Below are 26,687 nucleotides of genomic sequence, written 5' to 3'. Positions count from 1 at the left end.
TGACGATATTTGGACTGTTTGTCAGATAGAAGTGCTTATTCCACAATTTTCAAAACTTTAAAAAATTTTCAAAAATAATTTAGTTGCAGAACAGCTTTAAAATATCTTTCTTGTGGTATGCCCTGCCCTGTATGACAGAAGCTCTCAAAAACATTTCAACTCACAGAAACTGTAACTTTTGTTCCAGCATAATAGCTCTGTTTCTGTCTATACTGCAGAGTACTAAGTACAGTAGCCACCTGTAATTCTGTAAACCTCTCATGCACATAACAGTGAACTCCTCATTTTGCTGGTGACCCCAGGGCTCATCCTCAAGGACCCATCAGAGCCCCCAGAGCCCACTTGGAGAACAAGTGGCTTCTTGTGCACTTCGAAGAATGGCTTATAGGTAGGTCACACATAGACATCGTCTCTCAGATCATATATTGTACCTGCAGAATAGTGTTTCAGGTTGTGCCAACGCCCCCTGGCTGCGTTCAGGAGAGTTGCAGCCTCGAAGGGTTTCCGTCCACAGCTTTTCCTCCCCGAAGCTCGCCTTTCATGTCACTAGTGCGACTTGTATGTGCAGACGCAGCCAATCTCTTCCTCATGACGCCACCGAGGCTGGGCTCCGAGGGCTCCGATCATAATATTTAACACACCCACCCTGGATGAGCACTTGGAAGGAAGACAAGGCAGTGTTAAGAGGACAAATGACAAACAGGATCCCTGCACCTGCCAGCCAGTCCCTGATTCGACTTCAACGAGGCTCGCAGACAGCAGCAGCTCTTGTCAAGAAGCGGGACAGCATCCAAGCATCTCGCGGATCACCTGTTATTTTCGTGGAATTTTCATTTGCTTTTTTTTGTTTGTTTGTTTGTTTTTTTTTTTTTTTTGGTTACAAATTAATCCTTAACAGGCTACCAGGGAGGCTTTGTTTTATGGACTAAATCAATCTCTCTCGTTACTTCCCACCCCCCCACCCCCGAAAGACAGTTAAGACACATTTGACATCTCACTCCGTGCTGGCAGCAACACAAGGAAGCAGGTTTAAGGAAGAATATCGGTGCTTTTAACAGGACCCCCCTTCCCTCATGTTACCTCTTCTTTAACGATTTATTTAGTGCTCCGTCCTCCTGACACTGAATTTCAACAACGCAGTGTATGGAGAGCACTTTCTGAGCCGCTGCCAGTGAAGTATCCAGAGCCCACAATGTGTCGGTCTGTCCACCTGTCTGGGAAGAATTGGGACTATTGTAAAAAATAAAGACTGGGCGCATGATGGAGTTTTTAACATAGGCTGGCACGCATTATGTTTGCAATGATCATAGTAAATCCTCAAACCAACATCGCTGCTTTGTCATCGAATAACACTGTTATTGGACATCAGTGTCGGTGCAGTAAGGTGCGCTGCGCTTAAAGCTTACTCAGTGTAAAGAAAACATGATAAAGATGATATTGTTCCGTAAATTCAGAGTGCTGATACTCATGGTGTTCTTGGTAGCGTGCACCATGCATATCATGATAGACTTGTTACCGAAACTAGAGAAGCGGGCGGCGGGAGCGGACAGCGGGGACGGCGGCTGTCAGTGCGCTCATCACCCGGGCGGGGAGTCGCAGGGCTGGGGGAAGCAGCGCGCCAGGTCGGCGGCTGAAGCGGGCTGGCCTAACAAGCACACGCTGAGAATCCTGCAGGATTTCAGCAACGAGCCGAGCTCCAACCTCACGTCCCATTCCCTGGAAAGGATCACGGCAGCCGGGGACAGAGCGGACTCCTTCAGGCGGATGAGACCGTCGGTGCGGAAGGCGGAGGACCACAAGCCGCTCATCGGAGACGCAAGTGGGGGTCGGACCGTCTCTGCCCACGGTGTCTCCCGACTGTCTGCTCTGTTTGAGCATCCCTTATACAAGGTTGACCTTCCTCCACTTACGGACGATGACACTTTGTTTAACGTCAACACTGACATCAGGTTTTATCCAAGAGCAGCAGGGAACCAAGGATGGTAAGATGATGGGAATATGTTAAAGTTAAAGGGTTACAAGTGGGACAGTGAACAGTCAGACTGCCCTCAACATATGTGATTGGTGATGAGAAGGTTGAGTAAGTAGCTTCCTGCAGTTCCATCAGCTTTTATGTTTTTTAAGGTTTCGATGCTGTTTGAAACAAGTTCATGCTGCCTTACATTCGCACAGGCCTACAAATATCTATCTATCTATCTATCTATCTATCTATCTATCTATCTATCTATCTATCTATCTATCTATATGTCATCATGCAGCAGACAGGTCCTTCCATCCATCCTGTCAGTTTCTGTCTCTTGTCTGCCTCCAGTATAATGTCCACTCATCCATCTGCTGCATCCACCCATCTCTATCATCTCTATTGTCATTCCACTTTGTCCATTTGAGCATGCAACTCGAGTTACCATCCTGCTGGATTTTTAAACATGCTTGGATTATCGGAAGTCAGTGTGGCTGCATTTTAACCATATATTCATTAAGTGTGTGTGTGTGTTATTAAGATGGAGTGTTTCGTACCAGTTCTTTCAGCATCATTTAGTCTGATACAGTTAGAGACTGCAAGAAATACTGTAACCATCTATTACATACACTAAAAATAATCTTAACAGGAATCTGCTTGCACCACAACTTCTCGTTAAGCCTTCTCTCCTCTCCTCTCCTCTCCTCTCCTCTCCTCTCCTCTCCTCTCCTCTCCTCTCTTCTCCTCTCTTCTCCTCTCCTCTCCTCGTTTTCAGGCACAATGATCAGGGGAACGAGGAGGAGGAGGAGTTCTCTCCAACGGGGGAGGTGACCGCAGAATCGTACCCCAACTGGCTACGTTTCCACATTGGGATCAACCGCTATGAGTTGTATGCCAGACACAGTCCTGTGTTGGACGCCTTACTCAAGGACCTGGTCACACAGAGAATCACTAGCGTGGGTGAGTCAGTCAGGGAGAGCTTTGTTACCAAGGTGTGTCTATGTGTGTGTTGTGTGTGGAGTGCAGGTGATAGTAGGATGTATGGTACCATATATGTGCACAGGTTAGCATAAGTATGAGGTCAATATTGATTATTTGTTTATTGATTATTTACAATGATGTCGACCAATTCAAAAAGAACTTAATTAACATATAAATTCAATTAATAAATAATGTGATGACAAGAATCAATTAAAACAGGTACAAACAAAGGAAAAGGTTAGAGATTAAGAATCTAAAATGAGCAAGAGGCCCCAACAAATTCATTTTGAAAGTGCTGTGTAGTGAGTTCCAGTTGGATGGTGCAAAGAAGCCACATGCAGTTCTTCCAAGCTCTGTGTGAAGTCAGGGGACATGGAGTGTATGCCAGGGAATAGTCCTGGTGTAATATGGTCCAGAGGACCAAACTAACATAGATGTTAGATATGAAGTTTTTCAATGAAGGCTTTCTAAATAAACAAACACATATGCAAATCACGCCTCTCGGAGTGAGAGGACCATCACACTTTTTTATACAGGATGCAATGATGAGTATTATAAGCTTCACCAGTAATGAACCTGAGAGCAGAGTGGTAGACAGCATCAAGGGGTTTTAGAAGTGCAGCCGAAGCATGACTGTACAAGATGTCACCGTAATCTAAATCTGATTTTAAAAAGCTTGCTCCAACAAGAGTTTTTCTACAGTGCAAAGGGAAGCAGGATTTATTCCTAAAGAAAAAGCCAATCTTTTCCTTTAATTTACTCACCATATTTGATATGATTCTTAAAGGATAACTTCTCATCAATCCAAATGCCAAGATATTTGTGTGGCATGACTCAGTATGTAATATCAGCTATTAACCTGTGTGTTGTTCAGCATTAGTGTGATGGAGTTTTGGTTGGTACTGCTGCAATTAATCTTTTGACATTTATTCACATAACAGTTCAACTGTCAGTTTAACTGATACAAGTTTTAGTTTCCTAACATATAAATGCAACTAAAATTCTGCATGGTAAATACACCAAAGAGTATTTGTACTTTTGGTATTAAAAAACTCAAACCAGTTAAACCCTAGTGTGAGATCTGAGCGTACCATGAATCACAATAAGAGTGTGAAGCCACAGTCACACACATCTGGTTCTTTACCTTCACTTCTCCTTGTGTGTGCGTGTTTATGAAATCTGTGTTCAGCTACCTTTTCCCCACCGTGGTTTGACATAGATCCTAACAATCTATGTTTATCAAATAATGTGGGTGTGTCAGTGTGTGAGAGAAAATTGTGTGTGTGGGCTGGCATGCTGGTTAAGATGTGCGTTAGCGCTGCTGGATGACTTAATTGTTAGTGATGATATACTGGGAAGTTTTGTTTGTGTAGAAGCTGTGATTTCATTCAAAGACATTCAAGAGTTTAAGTCCCCTAAGAGATATTAAAGAAACATGACTAAAAAAGAAAACTTTGGCAAAAATGGCAAAGTAAAGGGAAGGAACGTTTGAGAAGAATTTGCTTCTATAAAGTCTGAATCTGTAAACATTGATTTCTTTCTTAAACATCCATTGCTGTCTGTCATTTGCAGATACTTTGCTTTTAAAGCGGCCATGAAATCAGTGCAAATTCTTTTCAGAAGTGAGTGAACTTGGGCATCAAGACATCAGACTGTGGCTGCAGAAAGTAAAAATGTGCCATGACACAGAAGTAGCACTAAAGACAAGTCTTCTCTGCAAGTTTTAAAAGCAAGCTAAACTGTATCTGATCTGCATCATTCTCCATTGTTTTTTTCTGCACTGATGAATGATGCACTGTAGATGTAATTCACTTCAGTTTTAACTGCTAATTATATTGATTGACCATGTTGACCCAGTCTTTAAGAAAGGGAACTTGTCTCTGTGTGAAAATATTGGAGACAAATAGCTGTGACTAATAACCATAATCACAATACTAACTGAAATAGTTAGGAATATTATTTTTGCTATACTGTTCTTCTCTGCTGGTGTGTGTAGGTTATCCATATCGGCTGTCGCATTGTTATTAGTCCCTCCATCTCTCGCGGGCAGCTCACCATCATTCACACTACACATCTCAGCCTGCACTTCAGTAGTTTGTGTGTGTTTTTGTCCCCTAGTATATAAACCATCAATCTGTGCCCAGACACACCTATAAAAACACTGTCTGTGAAAACCCAGTGCGGCGTGTGTGTGTTTGTGTGTGTGTGTGTCTGGAAGCATGCATTACAGCTTTTGTGCCCCATAATTGGTGCACACACTTACCACTTATCTGTCTCACTAAAATTACAAAACAGAGACAGCATTAGAAAGTTTCCCCGTTCAGCATTTTCTCCGCAATAGAGCTCCTCTCTCTCTCTCTCTCTCTCTCTCCCCCCCCCTCCCTCCCTCTCTTCCCTCCCTCTGTGTCTGTCTCTCTGTTGGGGCAGGCTGTGGCCTTTTGTTCAGTCTTCAGCTGGACTCATAAATCATACGCACAGTACAGTGAGGCGGCTCAGGTGAGAGCAGGATGGATTTATCATCGAAGCACGGGAGGGGGAATCTTGATGGTGGTGGGCGGATGGGGCTCGGAGCGTTTGTGAAAGACCAGAGAACGTGAAGGTGTAGAGGCACAGACAGACAGGGACATTGATTCATCTGTGGACGTGTGGAGGAACGGAGCGAGAGATAGATGGTTAGATCAACAGAAACTCACGCATTCACTGGCAGATACTGAGACGGATGGCCTTTAGGAGAATCAAAAGAACGTCTTGTTGAAGATCACTGTTGTTCATGTTTGGTTGCATGTCAGCGCAGATACAATCCACAGAAACAATCAGCTGAGCTTTGCCTGGGTTTTCCACAGGGGATTACCTTTTGTAGTTTTTGATTAGAAACTAAATTTTATAAACAGCCAGTACCAAGCAGTGAATTGAGGTCAGCCCCTCAAGGATTGTGGCTTACGGGTTCAAGGTCACAGCATTACATAAAACATAGTTCAGTCAATTGCAATCTCTCAAAGGTTTTAGGCTTGATGTATAGCTATAGCAAGTTTAAAGATTACTCCGGGGCACCAACCACTTGACCTGACTTCAGCAAATCTGGCGCATGTGTAGGCCTAATACTCTCAGTGTATTCTCTGGCTTTGATTTCACCCAGTATCCATCCTCTGTCGTAAAGGAAAGGCACTGGCCTGAGGTTATGTAGGTTGTACTTTGTGCAACAGTGTATGTAAAATTCAAAAGCTTTTGAAAATGAGTCACGGTAAATGGGGAGGCTTGCCAGCGGTGAGTAAGATTAAGTGAGACAGACAGAGCATAACAGAGAGAATACGAGTAAGTGGATGACATATACAAACAAAAAAAAAAAAGAAAAAACATGCAGAGGAACAAACTCAGAGAGCTCTGAGAGGAACAGCAAGAAAGTCAATAAACACTAAAGACAGCTCTGAGCAGGGGGTAGAGTGCAGCCATCTCCTCAGCCAGCAAGCCAGTCAGTAAGTGGGTCCACTACGGGGGGCTTATGTTGATATTGGGGTTAGGCAGAAGTCCCGTGTTGTGTAATATGCTCAAGTTAATGCGCTGTAATAAATGGGCAAATCCCCCCAAAATCCTGTCCATTATGACAGAAACACAGTGCATTTAGACAGGCCTTACTGTCCCTTTTGTTTGAGTCGGGTGGAGGCAGGAAGCTCTCCTTCAGCCTCTTGGAGACATGAGTGATAGTCAGAGACATGTGCCATGGCTCCTCTCTGTCCCAGGGTTGGCTACATGAGGTCAGTTTGTGGGAGCGAGAGGGGAAGTGGTCACAGAGTGTGTTACAGTCTATGGAGGCTCTCAGAGAAGCATCTGATCAGAATCAGGTCAGTAGGGAACAATTTAAATTTAGATTTTTATTGAAGCAAAGTGTTTTAAGTCATAGAATAAATGCACTCTATTATTATGCTGTAGTTTCAGTGGACTTTCACTCATGCACTGTGGATTTTTTCTCTGTCTCAAAGTCACAGTCACGCTGTTACGCTCTGAAAAATTGTCCATTTCCATGTTCATCCCTCCATCAAGCCCAGAACCAGTCATGTATTAGTTTTCAGCAGATGCTTTTTCACAGTCACGCCCAGCTCCTAACTGCCACGGTAGCACTTTGATTGTACAGTGCCTGGCAAATTGGTCAGCAGATGTGATAGCTCTATTATGCATTCATGCAAAATTGCGTTCTCCAAATTGGCAAATAAGGGAACAGCTGTGCATATGTGCGACTGTATCTGTGTGTATTTATGTTTATGCGTGTGTGTATTTATGTTTATGTGTGTGTGTGTGTGTGTGTGTGTGTGTGTTAATGCTTTAAACGGTTTACACGATGATCTGACATCTCCATTGTTTTCTTCCCAGCCATGAAATCAGGAGGCACCCAGTTGAAGCTGATCATGACTTTCCAGAACTATGGACAAGCGCTATTCAAGCCTATGAAGTAAGTAGCACAGCAGCTGAATGTATGAGAGCACAGTTAAACTACTCAGACATATTAGACTACCCCGTATCCTCTGTGTATTGCAGATATTATTATCATTGTTGGAGTATCCATGGTAAAAACATCTAACAGCACTTTCCTGGCTTTCCTAAACACATTTCTCAGATTTCAGCAAATCTGCCCCCCCTAACATCAAAAATCTGTTTGATACACTTGGTTTGATGCGCCCACTTGTAATGCATATGTTTCAAGAGGGCTACACAAAATCTCATCTGAATAAGTGCCAAGCGCTGCCGATGCATCTTTCGGTGTGTTCAGATACACAGCTCTCCCCTCTGTGTGATCTTTTTCTGATGGGGAATCGTCTGTCTGCTTTTTAATTAACATCAACAGGCTTATGTGTTAATTAAAATGAGCACTGAGCCGTCGTGAAGGCGTCTTTGGGGAGGCATATATGCTGGCAAAGACGCATTGCACATGAAAAAGAAACACCCTCCCTCTCAGCTGTCGGGGATTTTTGCCCGATGGATCCCTCATGCCAACAGGGATAAACAATGTCCAGGTCAACTGGGCTGCAATCACAAGTAATTGCTCAGGAACCTGGTTTGATTGCTATGAAATGCAGAATGGTTTTTCTGCATGGGAGCCTCGGTGGAGAGTATTAGATTGTGGAAGAAAGAGATGGAGACAGAGGGAAAGAGGTAGAGACAGATAGAGGGGATGCTTTTGTGTGAGTGATGCTTGCCGAAGCTCAAAGCGTCGTATCATGATGACCGGCACAGGTATAGATTGTGATTTTTCTTTATTTCAAGTGAACCAAGTCCATTTCCATACCATCCAAAGTCACATTAGTAGGAGGATAAGGAGTCCAGGCCTGGGAGTTCAACATCAACTTGAAAATGAATGATGAAATGTTGCTGCTGAATATCTCTTCACTGTCGGGGCTTGATTTATGAAGCGGCTGCAGTTTATTCAAATGTTTATTCACCCAGTGTTTGGTGCTCTAACGCTGTATTCAGCTCAGCTATGAAACTTTATCCCTTCATGTACATCAGCAGCAGTGGCAATTCAGGATTTTCAACATGTTTAAATGACTCCGTGTCCTAACTTGACATTTCACTTCAAGGTCAATCAGTGCCTGAGTTCTGCAGCCTGTTGGGATATGAGGCATTGTTTACAAAATTGGCCTCAGAGAATATGGTCCAAACAATGGCAATCTGAGCATCTTTTATAGCCCTCGTTGCACACAAACCTTTCAAGTCAACAGCAGCACCCAGCAGGCATCATCGGGCGTAATCATATCTAACAAGAACTGAGATTACCCTGCGTTTGTATGTGTGTGTCTGTGGGGGTATTTTTGAGTAGCTATTAGACTGGACTGGACATTCGGGGGCTGCTTCGAGGCAGCATGGACAATTGGACAATATGTGCACATGCATGAGTGTAGTATGTGTGCGGGTCATCTTGAGGTGTGCTCAGGTCCCCGGCTGGTGCTCAGAGCAGCCTGCGGTGTTAACAGTATAAGGAGGAAGTGGTGCATCATAAATTGTAATCCCGAGTGTTGTGAGTGACATGCAGAGCACAGACGATGAGTCCCTTGGGAGTAGAGGTTGTGTCAAAACTTTTTATTGTGTCATATTGTGTCATAACTATTTATTATTTAAATTTTACTACGACAATACACAATCCCAGTGACAGAATTGTACGTCTGCTGCCACATTTTTCAGTTTAGCTTCAGATGATTGAAAGTTTAAAAGTCAGTGAAGTTCAGAGTTCAGAGAATCTATAGGGTAGATGAGTAGGGATGAATAAATTACATGTGCTCTGATTTTCATTTTAAAACTTAAATAATGGTGTAAATGGTGCATACATTGGACTCTTTGTCCAGTGAACTTGAAAATGTAAATTGCTGATTTCTCACATGTAAAAAAAGTCTTTCCCAGCTACTGTCACAAACCGTTTTGACAGTAATTACATGTCAGTTTCTGAATTATATGCTACACATTTCTGCAGCTCTTCATTTAGCCTGTCATATTTTATTCAAGCTCCTTGCTTTGACTGTCACTGTCATTTGTCTCCAGTGTTTACGATATCATACAAAAGTCCTCAGAGCAGAAATACAAAAATATCTGAGAGATATAATGTAGGAAAATAACCTTTGTAGTACTTTTGTTAAAGAACCTCGTGAAGTTCTGTTGTTTCATGCCATGGCATTGATGTGTCCCACTTTTATTTTAGGAGCATTGGTGCATTCTGGGTACAGTAGTTCAGAGTGTTGCTGTGCTGCATTGTTTTTCTTCACCTGTCCCATTGTGCAGCATCAAGTGGTGCTTCAAAAGACTGTTTGATGTTTTAGGCCTCCTTTGAGTCGAATGCAAATTTCTACACTGGCATGGGCCAGGAGACTAAACAGGCTGACAGCTTGCCAGACACCTCCATGCGATGTTTTCTCTGCACTGCTCTGGGAGAAAAGTTTGGAGCTTCATTTTATCTGTCTGACTAACTCTGTGATTGTGTTTGGTGATTTAAAGACAGGGAAAAAAATGCTCATTTAGTCTTTGAGGTCACAGCGGCTTGTTTCTCCCCCAACGAGGAATAATCTCAGTAATATTTATTATAGTATTTAAAACCCTTTCCCTCCCAAGACTTCATCTGACAATCAAAAATGTACTCCTCCAAAAATAGTTCCTCATTTGTGGATATTGTAAATCAATTTTAAGAGGTCCGTCTTTGAGAAACTGCAGGTATCTGCACTAATAAAACCACTACTAAAAAACCAAAAATTAAAAACCGGATGAATCTTAATGATGTCACCATGGGAAAATCTTTCCTTTAGGCAACAAAAATTCATACAAAATAGATTAAATTGGAACTACAGATGGGAATAAAGGACGGCTGTGAGATAAAAATGGTCAAAGGCTGTAGAGGAAAAGGGGGAAATGAAGTGGCAAGTGAAAAGAGAGAGGGCCGGTATTGGAAGACAGATGTGAAGCAGTGACCACAGGGTAAGGGAGCAGTTGGCACTGCCAACCTGTCAAGGAACTGAGTCTTCCAGCTAGAGCCAGGTTACAGGCCGAACGGAGACCCTCCATGCCAGGCCTCGGCATCTGTCTGGCTCATGTCTCTGGTGCCCAGCCTACCCATCCCCTGCCAAGATGCTGGTTGTAGTGTGTATACAGAACCATAATGTTCATGTCATGCTAATTGGATTTGTCAGATGGAGGGTTGAGGGATTGAGGGAGGGGGTAAGCCTCAGATATGCAAAGAAAGAATTAATTTCTCCATCAGGCGCTGTTTGACAAGCCTGTTTCCAGCCCCCTCGCTTTGATTCGGTTGATAGTCTCACAGTTCAAAATGCTTTATGCTTTGCAAAAATAGCAGAAATGACTTTGATCGTCCGTGTTTGTTGTCTACATGCCCCAGTCCTGCCGAGAGCTGTTATATCAACACACAGGGTTCATTACATGTAAACACGAGTGCTGGAACATATATATAGGGCGCACATGCCCGTCCTTTAGCTCCGTGGGGAATCAGAATACATCCTCATCGGCATGAACCCGATCAGTTTTGACAAGCTTGGGCTTTTGGCGCCAGTAAAGCCAGTGGGATTGGCTGTGGAGCCTCTTAGCTGCAACACCCAAGAGGCTGCTTCATTTTTATCATCCACAGGCTGTTTCATAACCAAAAGTCCATTGGAGTCCTCATCATATCCACTGTGCCCCGGTTGGGTTATGACTGACATTCCTCCATGGATCTTCTCTGTCGGTTGGGGATTCAATTAAGACTGAAAGCATCTAATGTCCTTTACAGATGTCCTCTCCCTGCTATGGTTATTCATCTGACCAGATTGATGATTTTATTATTGATTTACATGCATTCGTGTAAAGTGCAGGAGGAAACAGCTTTTCATAAAGTGTCTTTGATGGCCTGTGGTTTTTATGGCAAGTTTTCACCTACTGCCTACAAATATTTCCTCTATATAAGATTTGCCATTTAATCTTTAATCTCAACCACAGAGGTTTGAGATCCATATTCCTGATCACAATCCTGTAAACTGATTGAGTTGTCCCTGTTTACGAACGCAGTTACGATCATGGATAAAAACACAATGAAATCCGAACAGGAGAGAAGGATAATGGCCTCACATTATGTAGAAGAGCCAAATCTCATCAAGCTTCAGAGGATCCATTGCAATCCTCACAAGTCCCATTGTTAAAAACCTGCGTGCCTCATTTCATGGATAAATACAGAATAATTACATACACATGCATGCATAGGCACACAAACATATGCATGTAAATATATGCATGTGAGACATCCACTGCACAAACTCACACAAAATCCCCTCCTGAATTCATCATCATAGCTTAACTGACATCTTTCTCACTATTTTAGGCCTGGAAGGGGAAAATACTGTTGAGATTGTAGAATTCTTTTGTTTTTTCTTCTTCTTTGGTAGTCACTTGTCTAACAGTGTTTCACTAAAGAGCTCCCACGAGGGCGATAAGAATGCCGCTGGTTCTCATTAGTTGGACACACTTTTGAAAGGCCCTGAGCTCATTTTTGGGTGTGTGTAAGCAACTTACAATAGACAGCTGTTTCGCACAGCTGCAGCTCTTTCTCTCTCACACACACACACACACACACACACACATACATGCACACACAAGCTGCAAAGAGAAGGACGCTGTGGGGGTTACGGAGTTCGTGCACCCTCCATCACCCAGGGCTGGTACTGGAAAATCCACAAGCAGCGAGCCAAGCCGCAGCTGTAGCGGCTCACTGAGAGCTGTGGGTATATTACACCGAAGGTGATGACTGCGCGTCCACACTCCTCAACTGCACACACAATAGAAAACTAGCTCATTTACTCCCGACCACTCGCCATTTAACACTTCCCTAATGATTTTCACCATGACAAGTCAAAAAGCCTTGAAGCTCACGATGAGACTTTAAATGTGATGAAACGTCAAATCTTTTCACATTAACATCCCTGTCTTATCGTCCAAGATGAAGTTTTCGCCCTGACCTCAATCTTGCATATTATAAAAAGCTTCAGCTGAGTTGCTGCATTTATCTTCTCACTTGCTGATAGGTTATGTAAACTTTGGCTGCACGACTTTCTGGCTTCATCAGCCTTTTCTGGTTGAACGGTGCTTTGGCAGGGAGAGGCTCCTCAGGTTTTCAGTAACCCCCCCTGTGCTGTCCTGGAACCAGGGCAGCCTCACAGTCATCCCATTGAGCCCACTCATGACACACAAGCGCACCGGACCAATCAGCAGACAGGGAACAGAGCAGCAGCTCAGGATACCAAGCTATTTGTCTGACCTGGCTTTTGAAATCAATGACAGTCTGTGGGGTGCAGGTGTGGTCAGAGATGGAGGAGGCTATGAATTTAAAGTGAATTGTGTGTGTATGTTCTTTCAAATGTCTATTTGTCCAGCAAGTGTTTTTTTTTTTTTTTAATCCGTGTTGTGTGTCCTCACTTCAGAGAACGTTTGTCAGTGTTTTTATTTGTGTGTCGATGGTACGCTGTTGTTTGAACCCTTTTCCATATTTGCAGATTTGTGTGTGTAGAGAGAAAGAGAACGAAGAAGAAAGCATAAGAGCAAAAGCGGCATAAAGTCAGAAGTATGAGGCAGTTAAAAAGAAAATCTGTCTGCTCTGCAACTGACAGATGTAGACAGAGGAACAGTAAAATGTTACTTAACAGTCTTGTACAACATTTCCCAACAGTTTCAGTGTGTTGACATCTGCGTTGGATTTAGTCACTACTTTTTCTCGGTAATGTTGTGAAACTAATTATTTATCTTGAACGTTTGCACCACAATGCGATTGGTGCATGGTTTGTGCTCTTTAAAAAGGAAACAAAGTAAAAAATATTGAACCTCATTATTTTTGATTTACAGTGTAGGCTAGGACTAGCTTTTGAAATTGATTTTTTTTTTTAAACTTCAGAACCTCTAGTACTTAATGAAGCAAGGGGTGAGAGCCACAGTTAAGTTGAAGTTCTGCATCTGGGAATCTAAATCACAACCCACTGCTGTTCATTTTGTATCAGACATGATCAATTAACGCTTATTCTTTGATACTGTTTGTTCATGGCCCAGTGTGCCCTGGAACCACAGCCATACTGGAGGACTTTGATTTGACATATACTGCCAGAGGTCGTTGTCAATGCAGCAAGCGTTGTGCTTTTTATGTAGTGAGGCAGAAAGTAATGGTGTGGACACTGACTTGCTAGAGACAAGATTTGCCTTTATATTAACCATAACCACAACTTGAACCATCTTAACCTAATGTATTACCTAGTCCTTACATTGTCTGTAGATTATTCGCCATAACCACAACCTTCGCCAAACCTTAATCATACCATAGTTACCATGTATAGATAGAAAGTGAGACGTTTAGACATAAAACATGTCGTCACTCAACTAAATTTGAGGTTTTTTCGCTCGATACCAACATTCTTATGGTGATATCAGGTAATTTTATTTCGATTAAATCTATCTTAGCTTTAGGAGACTGATTTTTCTTTAAGTAACATTACCTTGTAGCAGAAATAGTAGCTGTAATTCATTATTTTATGATTTATTTACATTTTTTTGTTTCAGCAACATACGGGGCAAAGAAAACATCCGCTGTCAAACATTATCTGCTGTGTTTTTCCCCATCTCTCCTACATTTTATTGTCTCTATCTCTCTCTCTCTCACACACACACACACACACACACACACACACACACACACACACACACACACACACACACAGAGTGAGAGTGTTCCGGTGTCAGGCGTTCGCAACATCTGTTTCTCATGCAGCTTTGTACTTGCAGCCAGACAGCCGCAGAGGGCCAGACCCAGCGGCTCTTCTCTAGGCTCTGAGCACTACTGACTCCCTCCGCAGGTCTTTAAGATTAATTTGGTTTTTAAGCTGCTCTAATGTGGCTGAGGATTGCTCATCTTACAAAGAACCCCCAGTACCCCACCCCCACCACCCTCTACATTCTCCTCCTTCATCCTCTCCTGACATCTCTCCTCCTCCTTATTCAGTCTATCATAGATTCTTGTCAAAGAGTCATCCAACTTTAGGCTTATAATGTCAACAACCTCAGCATGGCTTTTTACCATGTATGTGAATTCTGTATGTTTATTTTTTTGACCTCGTTTCTCTTTTATTTATACCAGGGATCCATTTAAACAAACCTACTTAATGAAATCCTCGACCTCACAGCTTCAAACTATGATGTTGCTTAGCAAATGATGTGGGTTGTTTGCATGTGTTTGAACTTCATGAGTGTATAGCTGGTTAATCATGGATGTACGTGTGTGTGTGTGTGTGTGTGTGTGTGTGTGTGTGTGTGTGTGTGTGTGTCCAGTGCAGTCAGTGTGTAGGCGCTTTGATGCCTTGACCTCTTGTAGGCTGTGAAATGAGCCGGTCAATTAGTGTGCTGCTGTGCTGCTTTAACAGTCATGTAACCGTCTGCATTCAGTGGTTTGTCATATCTGCTTTGCCACCACGCACGCACACACACACACACACACAAATTGAGTTGAGTGTCTTAGCTTAGTGAAGTCTTAATGAAATCTACTGCAGAACGTAAGTGTGTGATATTTTAATTGAAGTGTCAATCATTTATGTGTGTTCTGCCCATTATCTAATTATGTCTCCTCATTAAAGTGTGTGTTTGGGTGCAACCACACATTTGGGTGTTCTGTAATCACTCATCTTGTATCATGCACATCTGTCATAATTACGACAGACTCATTTCTTTTCCATTTGTTGGACGTGCTGAAAAAGATCTTTTCATGTCTCTTCTTGTCTGATTCGTCTGTGTCTCAGTTCGGTGTCTATTCTCGTTTCGAGAGGTCAACAGTGTAGCATCTGGCACTGAACAAGCCCGTGTGCCATCGCAAATCTCAAATAACTTATTTTTTGTGTTTTTTTTTCTTTTGACAGGTACACTCACGCAGACTTCCAACACAGACACAGAGACACAGAGGAGTGTCTTATTTTAGACTCCCGAGCATTAAACTCCCCGTACACCCTCCTCGCTCCCACACTCACACATGCACAATTCACATAAAGATATTTCTCATGAATGTTTTACTAGGTCAGTTCTTGAGGAAGTGGAAGGAAGTGGTGTTTTTCGTCACCGTCCGTCCCTTCATCCCTCACTCTGTCCATCTCTCTCTCTGTCTCCACCTCCTGTCCGTGCTCCTTTATGGACTTGTTTGTTTGATTCGCTGAGGCAGTACTAATCCTCGGCTTGTCCCTCGCCTCTGTTCAGAGCTTCTCTGATCTGTATTTTTAGATTCTCTCCGTTTTCTCTCTCTCCCTGTCTAACAATGTACTCACAGTGCATAATGTGGCAGAGCTGTGAGTACCCTAATCGTAATGTGATTACAGGCCAGCTAAGTTGCTGGAGATGATGCTATGAGTGATTTGCATATGTGTGTGTAGTTCTTAGTTATGGGTAATGATAGTAGAGTCACTTGCAGCTGCATTCACACTTCAACAGGATCTTCATTGAACATTAGGCATGATATCATGTCCAAATTTCAAGGAATTCTTTTCAGTTCAATAGTTTGCACAGTAACTTTCTGGAGTATTGATCTCACCTTGAGGTTGTCAGGCAACCTGCGATGACTCACTGTTGTAGGCCAGGAAATTGTCTGACACAGAGTTCTTTGTAAAACACGTTGTTTTTCACACTTTGGTTTTTGTTGTTGGTTTGGTTGTTTTGTTTTGTTTTGCTGTTGTTGATGGTCGACAGATTTGGTTACCTTTGGACACAGCCAGGCTAGCTGTTTTGAGTCTTTGTGCTAAGCTAAGCTAACAGGCTGCTGGCTGAGGCTTCATATTATCATACAGACACAAGAAAGGCATCATCCTTTTCATCTAACTATTAGAACGAAAGCAAAAAAAAGTGTATTGCCTAAATGTCAGACTATTCCTTTAATGGGTTTTTGGTGCAGTCACTTGCAGTTTTACCAACAGGAAAATGGACAAAGTTGAGGTTTCTGATCAACCCCTGTGCCAGGCTGTAAAAGAACTGACTTTTTATTTATGTAAGGTGTTAAGCTCAATGAAGGAAAAACTGTGAGTTATATGTATCTACGAGTCATCCTCACTCACACATGCAGTAGACTGAAAGGATAAAGATTCGGTGGTCAGATCAAGAAGTCTATTTACTCTTGAAGCCTGATATTTGAAATGCAGACCTACAGTATATGTGGGTGTTTTTTTTTTTACATTTATGTTAGTCTCCGTGCCTGTGGGCGTGGACCAGAGCATGCATGCTCCTCTGTGTTACACCACATCCAAGTGAATCATATTTTTGCAATTGTGCATGCTTGCTGTGGTTCCTGACCCTGTCTTTGTCACTGCTTTAAGTGGTTATGTTGTTCACCCATCCTATCATATCATTATAGTCTAAAATACTAGATGGGGGAATTCCTGAGCTTCCCTCTAGGAATGTCGCTGCGGCATTTGTCTGGAATGCGGAAAATTCATTTCGCTCCAGGAGGTGAATACTAGACGTCCCAAATGAGCATTTCCTTTTATGAGGCTAGAAAGGCAGGCTAAACCTTTACTTATGTTGAGGGATATATTGTGTACCTATTGCAGCAGTAGCTGTTGAAATCACACAAAATATCTGATGTTGGTTATCTTAAGTGAGCACTCGGGAACGCTGCATTTAATTTAAGGAAATTTTCAAAGGCTAATTGTCAGCTAAGTGCTTTGGTCCACTATCTGTGATTAAGACCTTCCATTTTAACAATTTACCTAGACGTGTTAGACAACAATTTTAGGCGTGACATAAAATTTGCAAATTGTCCTGACTTTCTAAATGTTAGCCGCCCTGAAAAGCCATAATGAGGATAATTGTTTGAGCTTAGAAAAAACAGGATGATTCTTCTTCCTCTTTCTTACACATGCCTCATTGTTACATTGTCACTGAATCAACAGTTTCCCCTTAACAATGGGACCACACGCACTGCACCACCCCTTACAACTGAGCTCGGTCATTAGATAAAAACCTTTCCCAGGTAGATCTATCACAGTCCACCTGAACCTCACTCCAGGCTGAATGAATGAAACAACAGTTCTTCGACAGAGAGAAAGAGAGAGAGCATTGTGGCTCTGTAACTTGGGCCTTTTGTGATAGCATGCACAGAGGTTAATACACCCATTGTGAGGCTAGGCCCATGCTTGTCTAAGCCTGTCCCATGCAAGGTGGCAATTAGGCTGTGTGCGACTCCCCTGTCTCCCTGACAGAGGCCAGGAGAGGGGGAGGAGAATGCAATCATTGTCTACCAATTAAACCAGGGGAGGGTTCTCCCTGGCTTTGCCCATTGTCAGGGCAGGATGTGGGAGGGGCTGCCATGGCCAGGTCTGGTATCATCGGGCCAGGGGAGGCAGCAACCTGATCTAGGGGCTTGCCTGGGTCACCCCTCCCCTCCTTTTTGCAGCTCTGGGCAGTAGTGATGCAAACAGAGGAGCCTCTGTGCTGGAGGTGCAGGGAGAATCTCAGTTAGTGTTGTTGCTGCTGCTGCTGCTGCTGGGAAGATTGTCCACAAAAGGAGTGCTAGTCGTAGATATGAAAAGCAGCAGGTTGATGTGCATGTGTTGTCTGCATGTGTTACCTCCCCTTGACCCTGTTTAAATCATGTTGGATGTAACAAAGGACATGTGATAGTTAAGATATTTCAGTCTGGACCAAAGACATGGACTGAACAACCGACATTGCCATCCCCAGAGCCACGGCGCTAGTGTTGCTAAGAAAATAATGGCACCTAGTTTTAATGCTATACAGTATAAAAGCCATGCAAAAAATACTTTTCTTCTCAAGCGTAAGTAGTGTCAGAGATCTTTACTGGACTTTATGGTAGTGTCTAAGAGTGTTTTTTGTGGTTTGGGGTATTGAATGTGAGACGCCTTTGTGCCTCTCTAAAACAGTGTACATACAAGGAGGAGCAGTGCACCAACAACAATTCATCTGTACCAGATGATGCATTGGGACACGGTCTGCAGTGACATTAAAGGTCACTTTACAAAATGCAGCTGTCACATGATGATGCATGGACACAGCCTCCTGATATGCTGTATGACCAATAACAGTGCAGAGAAAGTCTGAAAATAGCTTGCTCTGATTCGGATTCTTGTCTTTTTACATTTGAGCCAGTGTTTCATTTGTTTTCTTCTCATTGGGAGCATCACTCACTGCACTTGAAAATGTGCTGTAATGTACTGTGTCTTCAGAGTGATCTCTTCGTTAGATACTGAATGTACAGAAATCTTTCAGTTTGAAATGTATTCTTGGTTCCAGTGTGAAGACATCTGAACTCTCCTCTTTATTCCTTTCAAATACAAATTAACTCTATTTATCCTCAAGTGCACTGGACTTGTTCCATCCCACTTAGCTCTTACACAAGGATAAATGCAACCCTTGGAACTGTTTTTCCAGTGGTTTCACCACTTCCCCCTTCACCGCCGTCACCCACTCATGACCACAATGACATCTCTCAGCCACCACTTAGCCTCTGATAGATGGTTTCTATTTAGGAAATGGCATCTGACCACAAACCACCGAGCACAACAAGACTGTTGACAGGTTTAAATAGAAAAGTTCAGCTATGGGAGAAACGAAGCACAAACACCCGTGCCTCGATTTGGGGGACTCGCCCGCAAAATAGCTTTCTGGAAAGAGTCTTTTGATTGCTTTCTTTGGTTGAGGTATCGAAGTTTTGAGTTTTATGTAGTTAGGTTTCACTCGGTGGTGTGCAATCTATTTTGGGACGGTGAAGAAAATAACTGAAAGTAACTGACAGCCCACTAAAATTGAGCTGTTCCCTCTCCGAACTGAGTGTATTGATGGACTGCAGGAGCGTGTAACTTTTAGCACTTACCAGAACAGGTTGTTGCGACTACCCACAAAAGCTTCTCAGGAAATTAATTAAACACATTCATTAAGGAACTTTAAAAAAAAGATATAGTTAGTAAGTCAAACACTATTCCAACTTCAGTCACGTGCTGCTGGAATATGGCATTTTAACAAGCCTCGCACTGAACTAATTAAAGGAAAATGGTACCAAGCCTTTCAAGCCGTTCTGGCTTGTTATGGATTAAGGTCTTCAGAGACTGTCAAAAATAAACGGCCGCCATGTTCCTCTGTGGATCTGCTGCTGTGTACATGCTATGTGTGTGTGTGTGTGCATCTGAAAGTCTTTATCTGCTTTTGTGGTGTATCCACATTCAGTTTAAGTAAACACAGATGGGAAAGGGAATGACTGGCCAGCAGCCACAGTGTCCTTCAAGAAAAGGAAATCAAAGGGAGGAAGAGGGAGAAAAAAGACAGGGAAAGTGATGAAGATGTATTTGTCTTCTTATATGGCTGGCGGGTTTCAAGTCACGTCATCTTAAGGTGGCAGGGTCATCCATGCAGGACACTGCTCATATGTTTTGTGTGTGTGTGTGTGTGTGTGTGTGTGTGTGTGTGTGTGTGTGTGTGTGTGTGTGTGTGTGTGTGTGTGTGTGTCTGTGTGTCAACAAATTAGTTAAAATTCTTTACTGGGAATGACCCCTTGAAATGTACCGTCTCTTTATCAATGGGGTCCTCTACTACAATATAAGCACAAATAACAGAACATTTAACAAAAACAAAAATAAAAACAACATAATTAAAAATGTGACAAAAAAAAGGCAATAAATATAAAAAAATAAGAAATCCAAATTTAGGAGATCATCCAAGCAAAGCATAAATAGATTATAGAAAAGTTTTAATGTCAGTGACACCATTAAGTAATAAAGTCATAAAACATAATTATAGAGGTGTTATTATGAGCATGTACAACTGATCCTATATTAAGTTGTCAGGGCATTTCTGAAAACTGGAAAGATGATACAGACTGAATATTTACAGGTAGATTATTCCAATCAGTGGGAGCTTTAAACATAAAGGCTTTCTTAGCTATTGATTTACAGACTGCAAAAACAGAATAAAAAGCTGTATACAGTGTCTCAACTGATAATGAGAGGAGAAAGGTACCATAAACTGTGATGAATAGTGAGGGTAATTGTAATGTATAGTCAATGTCAATGTCACTGTCTTCTTATGATACGGCAGGGCAAATTAAGAGCTTCATACATTATGTAATGACAGTGAAGAACAAATGTGCATAGACTGTAATAAACTATGCGATTAAACAATAACAATTATGCAGGAATAAGCTTTAGATTTGGATTTACTGTTTTGGCGAGTTCCAAAAGTCATAGTAGCTTTCTTGAGTTGTAATTTATTAGCTGCAAGCCAGTGTTGAAGGGTATTAAAATCAGACTGCAGAGCTGATTCAACCTGTATTAAATTAGTTTTTCAGATGTGTATATTACCGTATTATCTGCATAAAGTTGAACACAGCATTCAGAATAAATCGAGGGGAGATCATTAATAGAAATGCGGAAAAAAAGTAGTTCAAGAGTTGAGCCTCACGTGATGTGACAGACCAACTAAGTAAAGTTTATGTAAAAGAAATCAGTGATCAACCAGATCAAAAGCCTTGGTCAAGTTAATGAAAACTGGATCGGTTAATTTCCTATCATTTGTAAGTTTTAACAAAGCATAGTTGTGGAATGATTTGATTGAAAGCCAGACTGATTGATATTGTACTTGATAATATGATATTCCTAAATTAGTTTTTCAAATACTTTTGCAATATAACAAAGAGAGAGAGAATGAGAGAGAGAGAGAGAGAGAGAGAGAATGTGTCTGTTTTTTCTTATCTTTGGGTCAAGATAATTGGATTGTTTTGGATGAGACACCTCAAGATATTCACCACCACAGATGGACAAAGATAATGGACGTCCAAAGTGCTTACTCACAATCCAATTAACTTCTCTTGGCTCAAACCACACAGACACACTCCATGTCCTAGCTGAGAGTTTTGTGTGTGTGTGTGTGTGTGTGTGTGTGTGCGTGTGTGTGTGTGTGTGTGTGTGTGTGTGTGTGTGTGTGTGTGTCTGCGCGTGTGTGTTACATGCATGTGTTGATGGAAAATGAATGCTTCCCAGGATTTAACATAATTTGCTCTAATTGGTGTTTGTTGTTCAGCAACTACTTAGCGATAATCAAATTAAATTAAATTCTTACTGGTCTGTACGGCAGGCAAGTGTGGAGAACAGACCTGTATGCAGAGCCTCTCTGTAAAAATTCTCTGTTTAAAAAGGCATGATTTGTGATGATTTATATGGTTTTGGCAGGTGTTTCAGTCTCATTCTGGCCCAGTCATCTGCCAATTTCTACTCGGGGAATCTGCTTTGAATTTTATCCGAAGAAGAGAGCGTGATTGTATTTTCACTCTGGTCAGAGATTTCTCATGGCATTTTATAACCTTAAATTTATTTTATGACTAAGAGAAAGCATGCAACAAGCCGTAAACATAGCGTTGCTCCAGCTTTGAAGAACTTTCCAATTAAATTGTATGTGTTTATGCTTAAGACATGGCAGCATCCACCCTTTTATTTACCCGTCATGTTTCAGATCACAGTCAAATGCAGAGAACAATTAGAGGGAATAAGGGAGTTCAGACTGTGAGAAGATACCCATTATACAGTACCTATGTATCTTTCCCAAAATCCTCCTCAGTCTTAAGTAGAGAGACTACTTTTCGCTAACCATGCAGTTTCTGCAGTTTACTGACACTCTTGGACCAGGATTGTTTTCCCCTCCTCTCATCAGTTTCAGCTTACATGTCATGCTGCATACCAGGGCTTGTTACTCAGTCCCTGTGAGATGAAGACTCATGGTAATGCCCATTGATTTTGTGTGCAGGCAGAAACAAAAACTCGCACACACAGACACATACAAGGAAAGCTCCTAAAATCCCCATTGATCCCAACAGGCTGAGCGCTATCCAGTTTGTTTTCATTATGGAAGTAATGTCGGCCTTTGCAGACTTTTTTTGATCTTTTGTTGCCTCTCTAAGACCAGAAGTGTCAAGGTGGATGCCATCTTTTTACTTTTTCCCACATTATTCAGGTTGAATCTGGCTTTTAGTTCTTTGAAGTTTAAGACCCTCCCCGCCCTCATCTCCAGCCTTCTTTCACAACTTGGAGCTGTGAGGGATAGAGACAACTGGTCGAAGGCTTTCTGGAGGAATTTCCTGTTGGAATGATATCATAGAGGGACTGTGCACCCCTGTTCATGTGTATTAGTTCCTCCTTCTACACAAAGAATGCTCTACAGTCTTTCGGGTGGTTGGGTGTGTTACTTGTGATAGTTTTCAGGGAAACAACAATCCACATCACTCTGACATTCCCTGTGAATCTTTTCCATACCTCATTTCATGGTGGATTGCCTGGCACGGATGGACAGCTTGGTCTAGCTGCTCAAGAGACTTGTTTGGGACAGGTGGCTGGTATTAAAAACTACTGCTCAAGATCCAACGTTGGTGTTTATGTTGAAAAATATACTGAGGAAAGCTGTAAGGGAGAAGCTTATTGTTCTAAACATCCCTAAGCTTATGCATTTAGACATCTAATCACTGTTGACCCAAGAATACCCTTGATGTTTGTGTATGTTCTGCATAATTCATAGTTCATATTCTGTGCAAAGCCTGTCATGAATCGCTCACCCTGTGAAGGATTGCCTTAGACTTGTGCTATTGAAAGCGGTTAATCCTCTGTGGATGGATATGTAAATATGATGAAGTATGGCTCTGTGTTGCTGGAACGCTCCTGATTGTTGAGGATAAACCGATGAGCATTTTGTTTGTTGTGGGTGATGGTGTGGGAGAGAGACAAAAAGAAGGGTAAGCATAAAGACCTGTCCCTTCCTTCAAGTACATAAGAACATATAATCCCCTGAGTGAAGACACACACAACATACAGTGCATACATGAAAAGAGCAAAATTATTCCAGTATATGAACCGACAGTAAACGCACATTACTGTCACACTGCACGATCAGCACCCACACTGTTATTAATCATCCTGTTCTGCACATTTGCTCTTTTTCACCTCATGTCATGCATCTTAAAGAGACGTGCACTTCTGAATTCCCTTGAATCTATTCTCAGTGTATTATTTATGTATTTGTAATTTTACATTAGTTTGTTATGTTGTAGTATTTGTTGATTTCTGGGGTTTTCAGTGTTTTGTCTTTAAATCTGCAAAAGAGAGACACAGTCAAGACCAGGCAATTCTCAGCCTAAGTGGTCATTTTATGCTTTTATTAGTGAGTCCAGAGTAGAGAGATGACAGGAAATGAGGTGAGAGAGATGTGAAATTACATGTGACAGTATAACAAAAGTCCCTGACCAGACTTGAACCCTATTACAGTTCTTGGTCTTCTTGGTGCCTTAAGGCGGGTACATTCATTACCCAGGACTGTTGAGCTGATGATGAGTATGATTTGGACCAGTCTCCAACAGTCGCTCTCATAAAGATTTTTTTAAACGTGATATTTGAGACTGACATCGCTGACCGCCAATGTTCCTTGTGCCACCGCTTCTCCATCTTTTTTCTTTTTTCTTTTCCTTTTCGGTGCAATTGAACTGCACTAGTGTCTACAGGAGACACTACACTTCCTTGGGTCCTGAGCAATACACTCTGCATTGTGTGTGGTCAGTCTCGTTTATTCCTGCTGGAGTTTTCCTGCTCTGCTCCGATATTGTGATGATGTAGAAAGTGCAGTCGAGTTCAGCCTTTCTTTCGTGCTCACTGTAAATTTTCTGGGTTGCCACACTTTCCTCATAGTGTAATGTGTAGTTCCGGCCTTTTTCTTCAAGTCAAGTAACACGTAGGAAAGCAGTGTTTGATGTTTTGAATGTTTGTTTTTTTCGTGAACCGCTCATCCAAAAAACATTACAGTTGACACTGCACTTCCTTCTCTCCTCAGAAATATACCTGCCAAATTTGAAGTTGTTCGAATGAGCGGTTGTTGAGAAATACAGTCAGACAGACAGAGATTCCTCCATTGATGGTCAGATGTAAACAGTGCAAGCTGCAAGTGATCGTTGATGTTTCTTTTGGTACAAGAACATACAACACTTGCCGTTTTGGTCCTCCGCCTCTAAAACTCCAGTTGTTATTGAGTGTTCGTTTACTGCGTCATTTGGTTTATTAACTGTCGGAAGATTTACACTCCTTCCTGAATATCAAAGAGTTAAAAAGTTAATGGAAACAATCTTCATGTGTGGTCCAGTCTTTGTAGGTTTCTGCTAGTTTTTCAGTTAAATCCAAGCTTTAAAACCTCGAGGCCACAAGGAAACCCCAAAGGAGTTTGTTTGTTTTACAAAATAAATTATTGATTTCAACAACAGTACAATAGCCTGAGGGAAATGCACTTGCTGAAATTATATATCCACTATGACAAAGATAGGAGGGACAAATTGCATGTTTAATTTATACATTTAATTCCCCAGACACCAAGACAACTATATCTAGGATATTGTTGTTTTCTGATGCTGTGAAAATATCTGTAAAAAGTATGAAATATTCATATTACAAAATGACACAATACGTCTTAATTTTCATAATTAGCTGACTAGAATAAAAAGTTTTTCTCCAACATGTCACTCTGTCACTCTGTGAAAAAAAAGTCCTTCTGATGTTAAGCTGTTGTAATGTCACAAATACTGAGGCCTGTTTCCAGATTATTCTGAGCGAATGAAAAGCAATTGAAAAGCGCTTGAGTCATCGAAACATTTAGTCTATTGATATTGGAAAGCTGCCATTTAGTAGCACTTCTTACTGAATGCCACCAGTGAATGTGCTTATCGAGTAACAAGCACAACACTTATTTTGACATGGAAAAGCGCTGATGCATTCACCAAAATGTGGCTTTGTGAAAATGAAAAATACAAGGTGATACTAATAAGATTTTCCAGTTTTTTCATACATATTCCAAGTGCTCTCACGACTCGGGGGAGCCCGTTAAGATGATTGTAGGGAAGGGATCCCAAAAGCCCAAATATAATTCCGCAGCTTTGCATCAGTTCTTCACAGTGATTTCAGGTCTTTAAACACTGTGCTCTATGGAGCGTTAAGCTCAGGGGAACACAGCTGAATATGTCAAGCCAGTCAATTAAGGCCAGCAAAAAAAGAAAAAAATTCACAGCAATTTCAGAAATAGCTCTAAGAGTAATGGGGAGCAGAGTACATACTGAGAAGAAGAAGCTGAGAATCGGCCTGAATAGCTGCAACATGGGGAATTATTTATAATCATACACGTTGACCAGGCATTAGGCATTTTCTAAAAATCTTGGCAACATTACTCAGGTCTAAAGCTAAGAAAACTCAAAATCAGTCAAATGGACTTCACACTGACTCTTTCCACCTGCATTGCCATTGTCATTGCAGACACTTCATGATAGCCTCCCAAAGCCAGAATACACAATGCTAAGTTTGCACTACAATATTTTAGTTGACATTTAACATCCACTCTAAAGTTGTCTGACTCAGACCTGATAACTCTGGGACCAATCTGCAGTGTGGCGTGTCAGGGTGGGTGTGTAGATGAAGGTATGACTTGCAGAAATTTGGACCTCACATAAAACTGTGTAAAGCCCAGTAACAGTGTTTTTTTTCTTTTTTGAAAATCAGAAGCAAGGGATAAGTGTTCATTTGATATCTCACCCTAAAAGAGAGAGAGAACTGTCTGTTATGTATTGGAAATTATGTCTCTCCTTATTAAAATGCCTGCTGAACCTTTTCAGACAAACAAAGAGAGGACTTAATGTGTTTAATGTATTTCATGACATTAAAGGTTTACAAACACTGATAATCAGGTTTTGATCAGAGCATATATGGTTCATATATTTTTATATATTATATATATATCGTATAAGTCTTATTGGCTGATCCCCGGCCTTTCATATAGTAGTCATGTAGTATTTTGTGTGTTTTATTTCCAGCACCCTGTGTAGTCTGTCTTGTTAAACCACACACACACAGCGTAGTGTGGTAGTTAGACAGCAGCAGGGCTTTGCAGGCCCATAAGCCCTGGCCTGATCCCTGACATATACAGACAGGGACTCCCAGCCATCTGGCCAGATGAGACAGTTGGATTGGCACATTCTCTCTCTCTCTCTCTTTCTCTCTCTGTCTCTCTCTCTCTCTCACACTGACTCTCAATCATGACTCAACCTTACACACTCACACACACACATACACACACACACACACACACACACACACACACACACACACACACACACACACACACACACACACACACACACACACACACACACACACACACACACACACACACACACACACACAATTTACACTGGTTCTGA

General features: G+C 41.8%; 1 protein-coding gene across 1 annotated transcript in view; it reads left to right on the top strand.

Moving 5' to 3' along the window:
• Positions 1-508: 508 nt before the first annotated feature.
• The window catches only part of fam20ca (FAM20C golgi associated secretory pathway kinase a), a 53,428-nt gene continuing 27,249 nt past the window's right edge, over positions 509-26,687 (top strand). The window contains exons 1-3 of the mRNA XM_056401123.1: positions 509-1,982; positions 2,736-2,920; positions 7,307-7,385. Of these exons, the coding sequence (XP_056257098.1) occupies positions 1,423-1,982; positions 2,736-2,920; positions 7,307-7,385 (824 nt within the window). The 5' untranslated portion in view covers positions 509-1,422. The remainder of the gene's footprint in view (positions 1,983-2,735; positions 2,921-7,306; positions 7,386-26,687) is intronic.

Source organism: Seriola aureovittata, chromosome 17 (assembly GCF_021018895.1).
Source record: "Seriola aureovittata isolate HTS-2021-v1 ecotype China chromosome 17, ASM2101889v1, whole genome shotgun sequence".
In the NCBI taxonomy this organism is placed as follows: domain Eukaryota; kingdom Metazoa; phylum Chordata; class Actinopteri; order Carangiformes; family Carangidae; genus Seriola; species Seriola aureovittata.
This window is presented reverse-complemented; position numbering and strand designations above follow the sequence as displayed.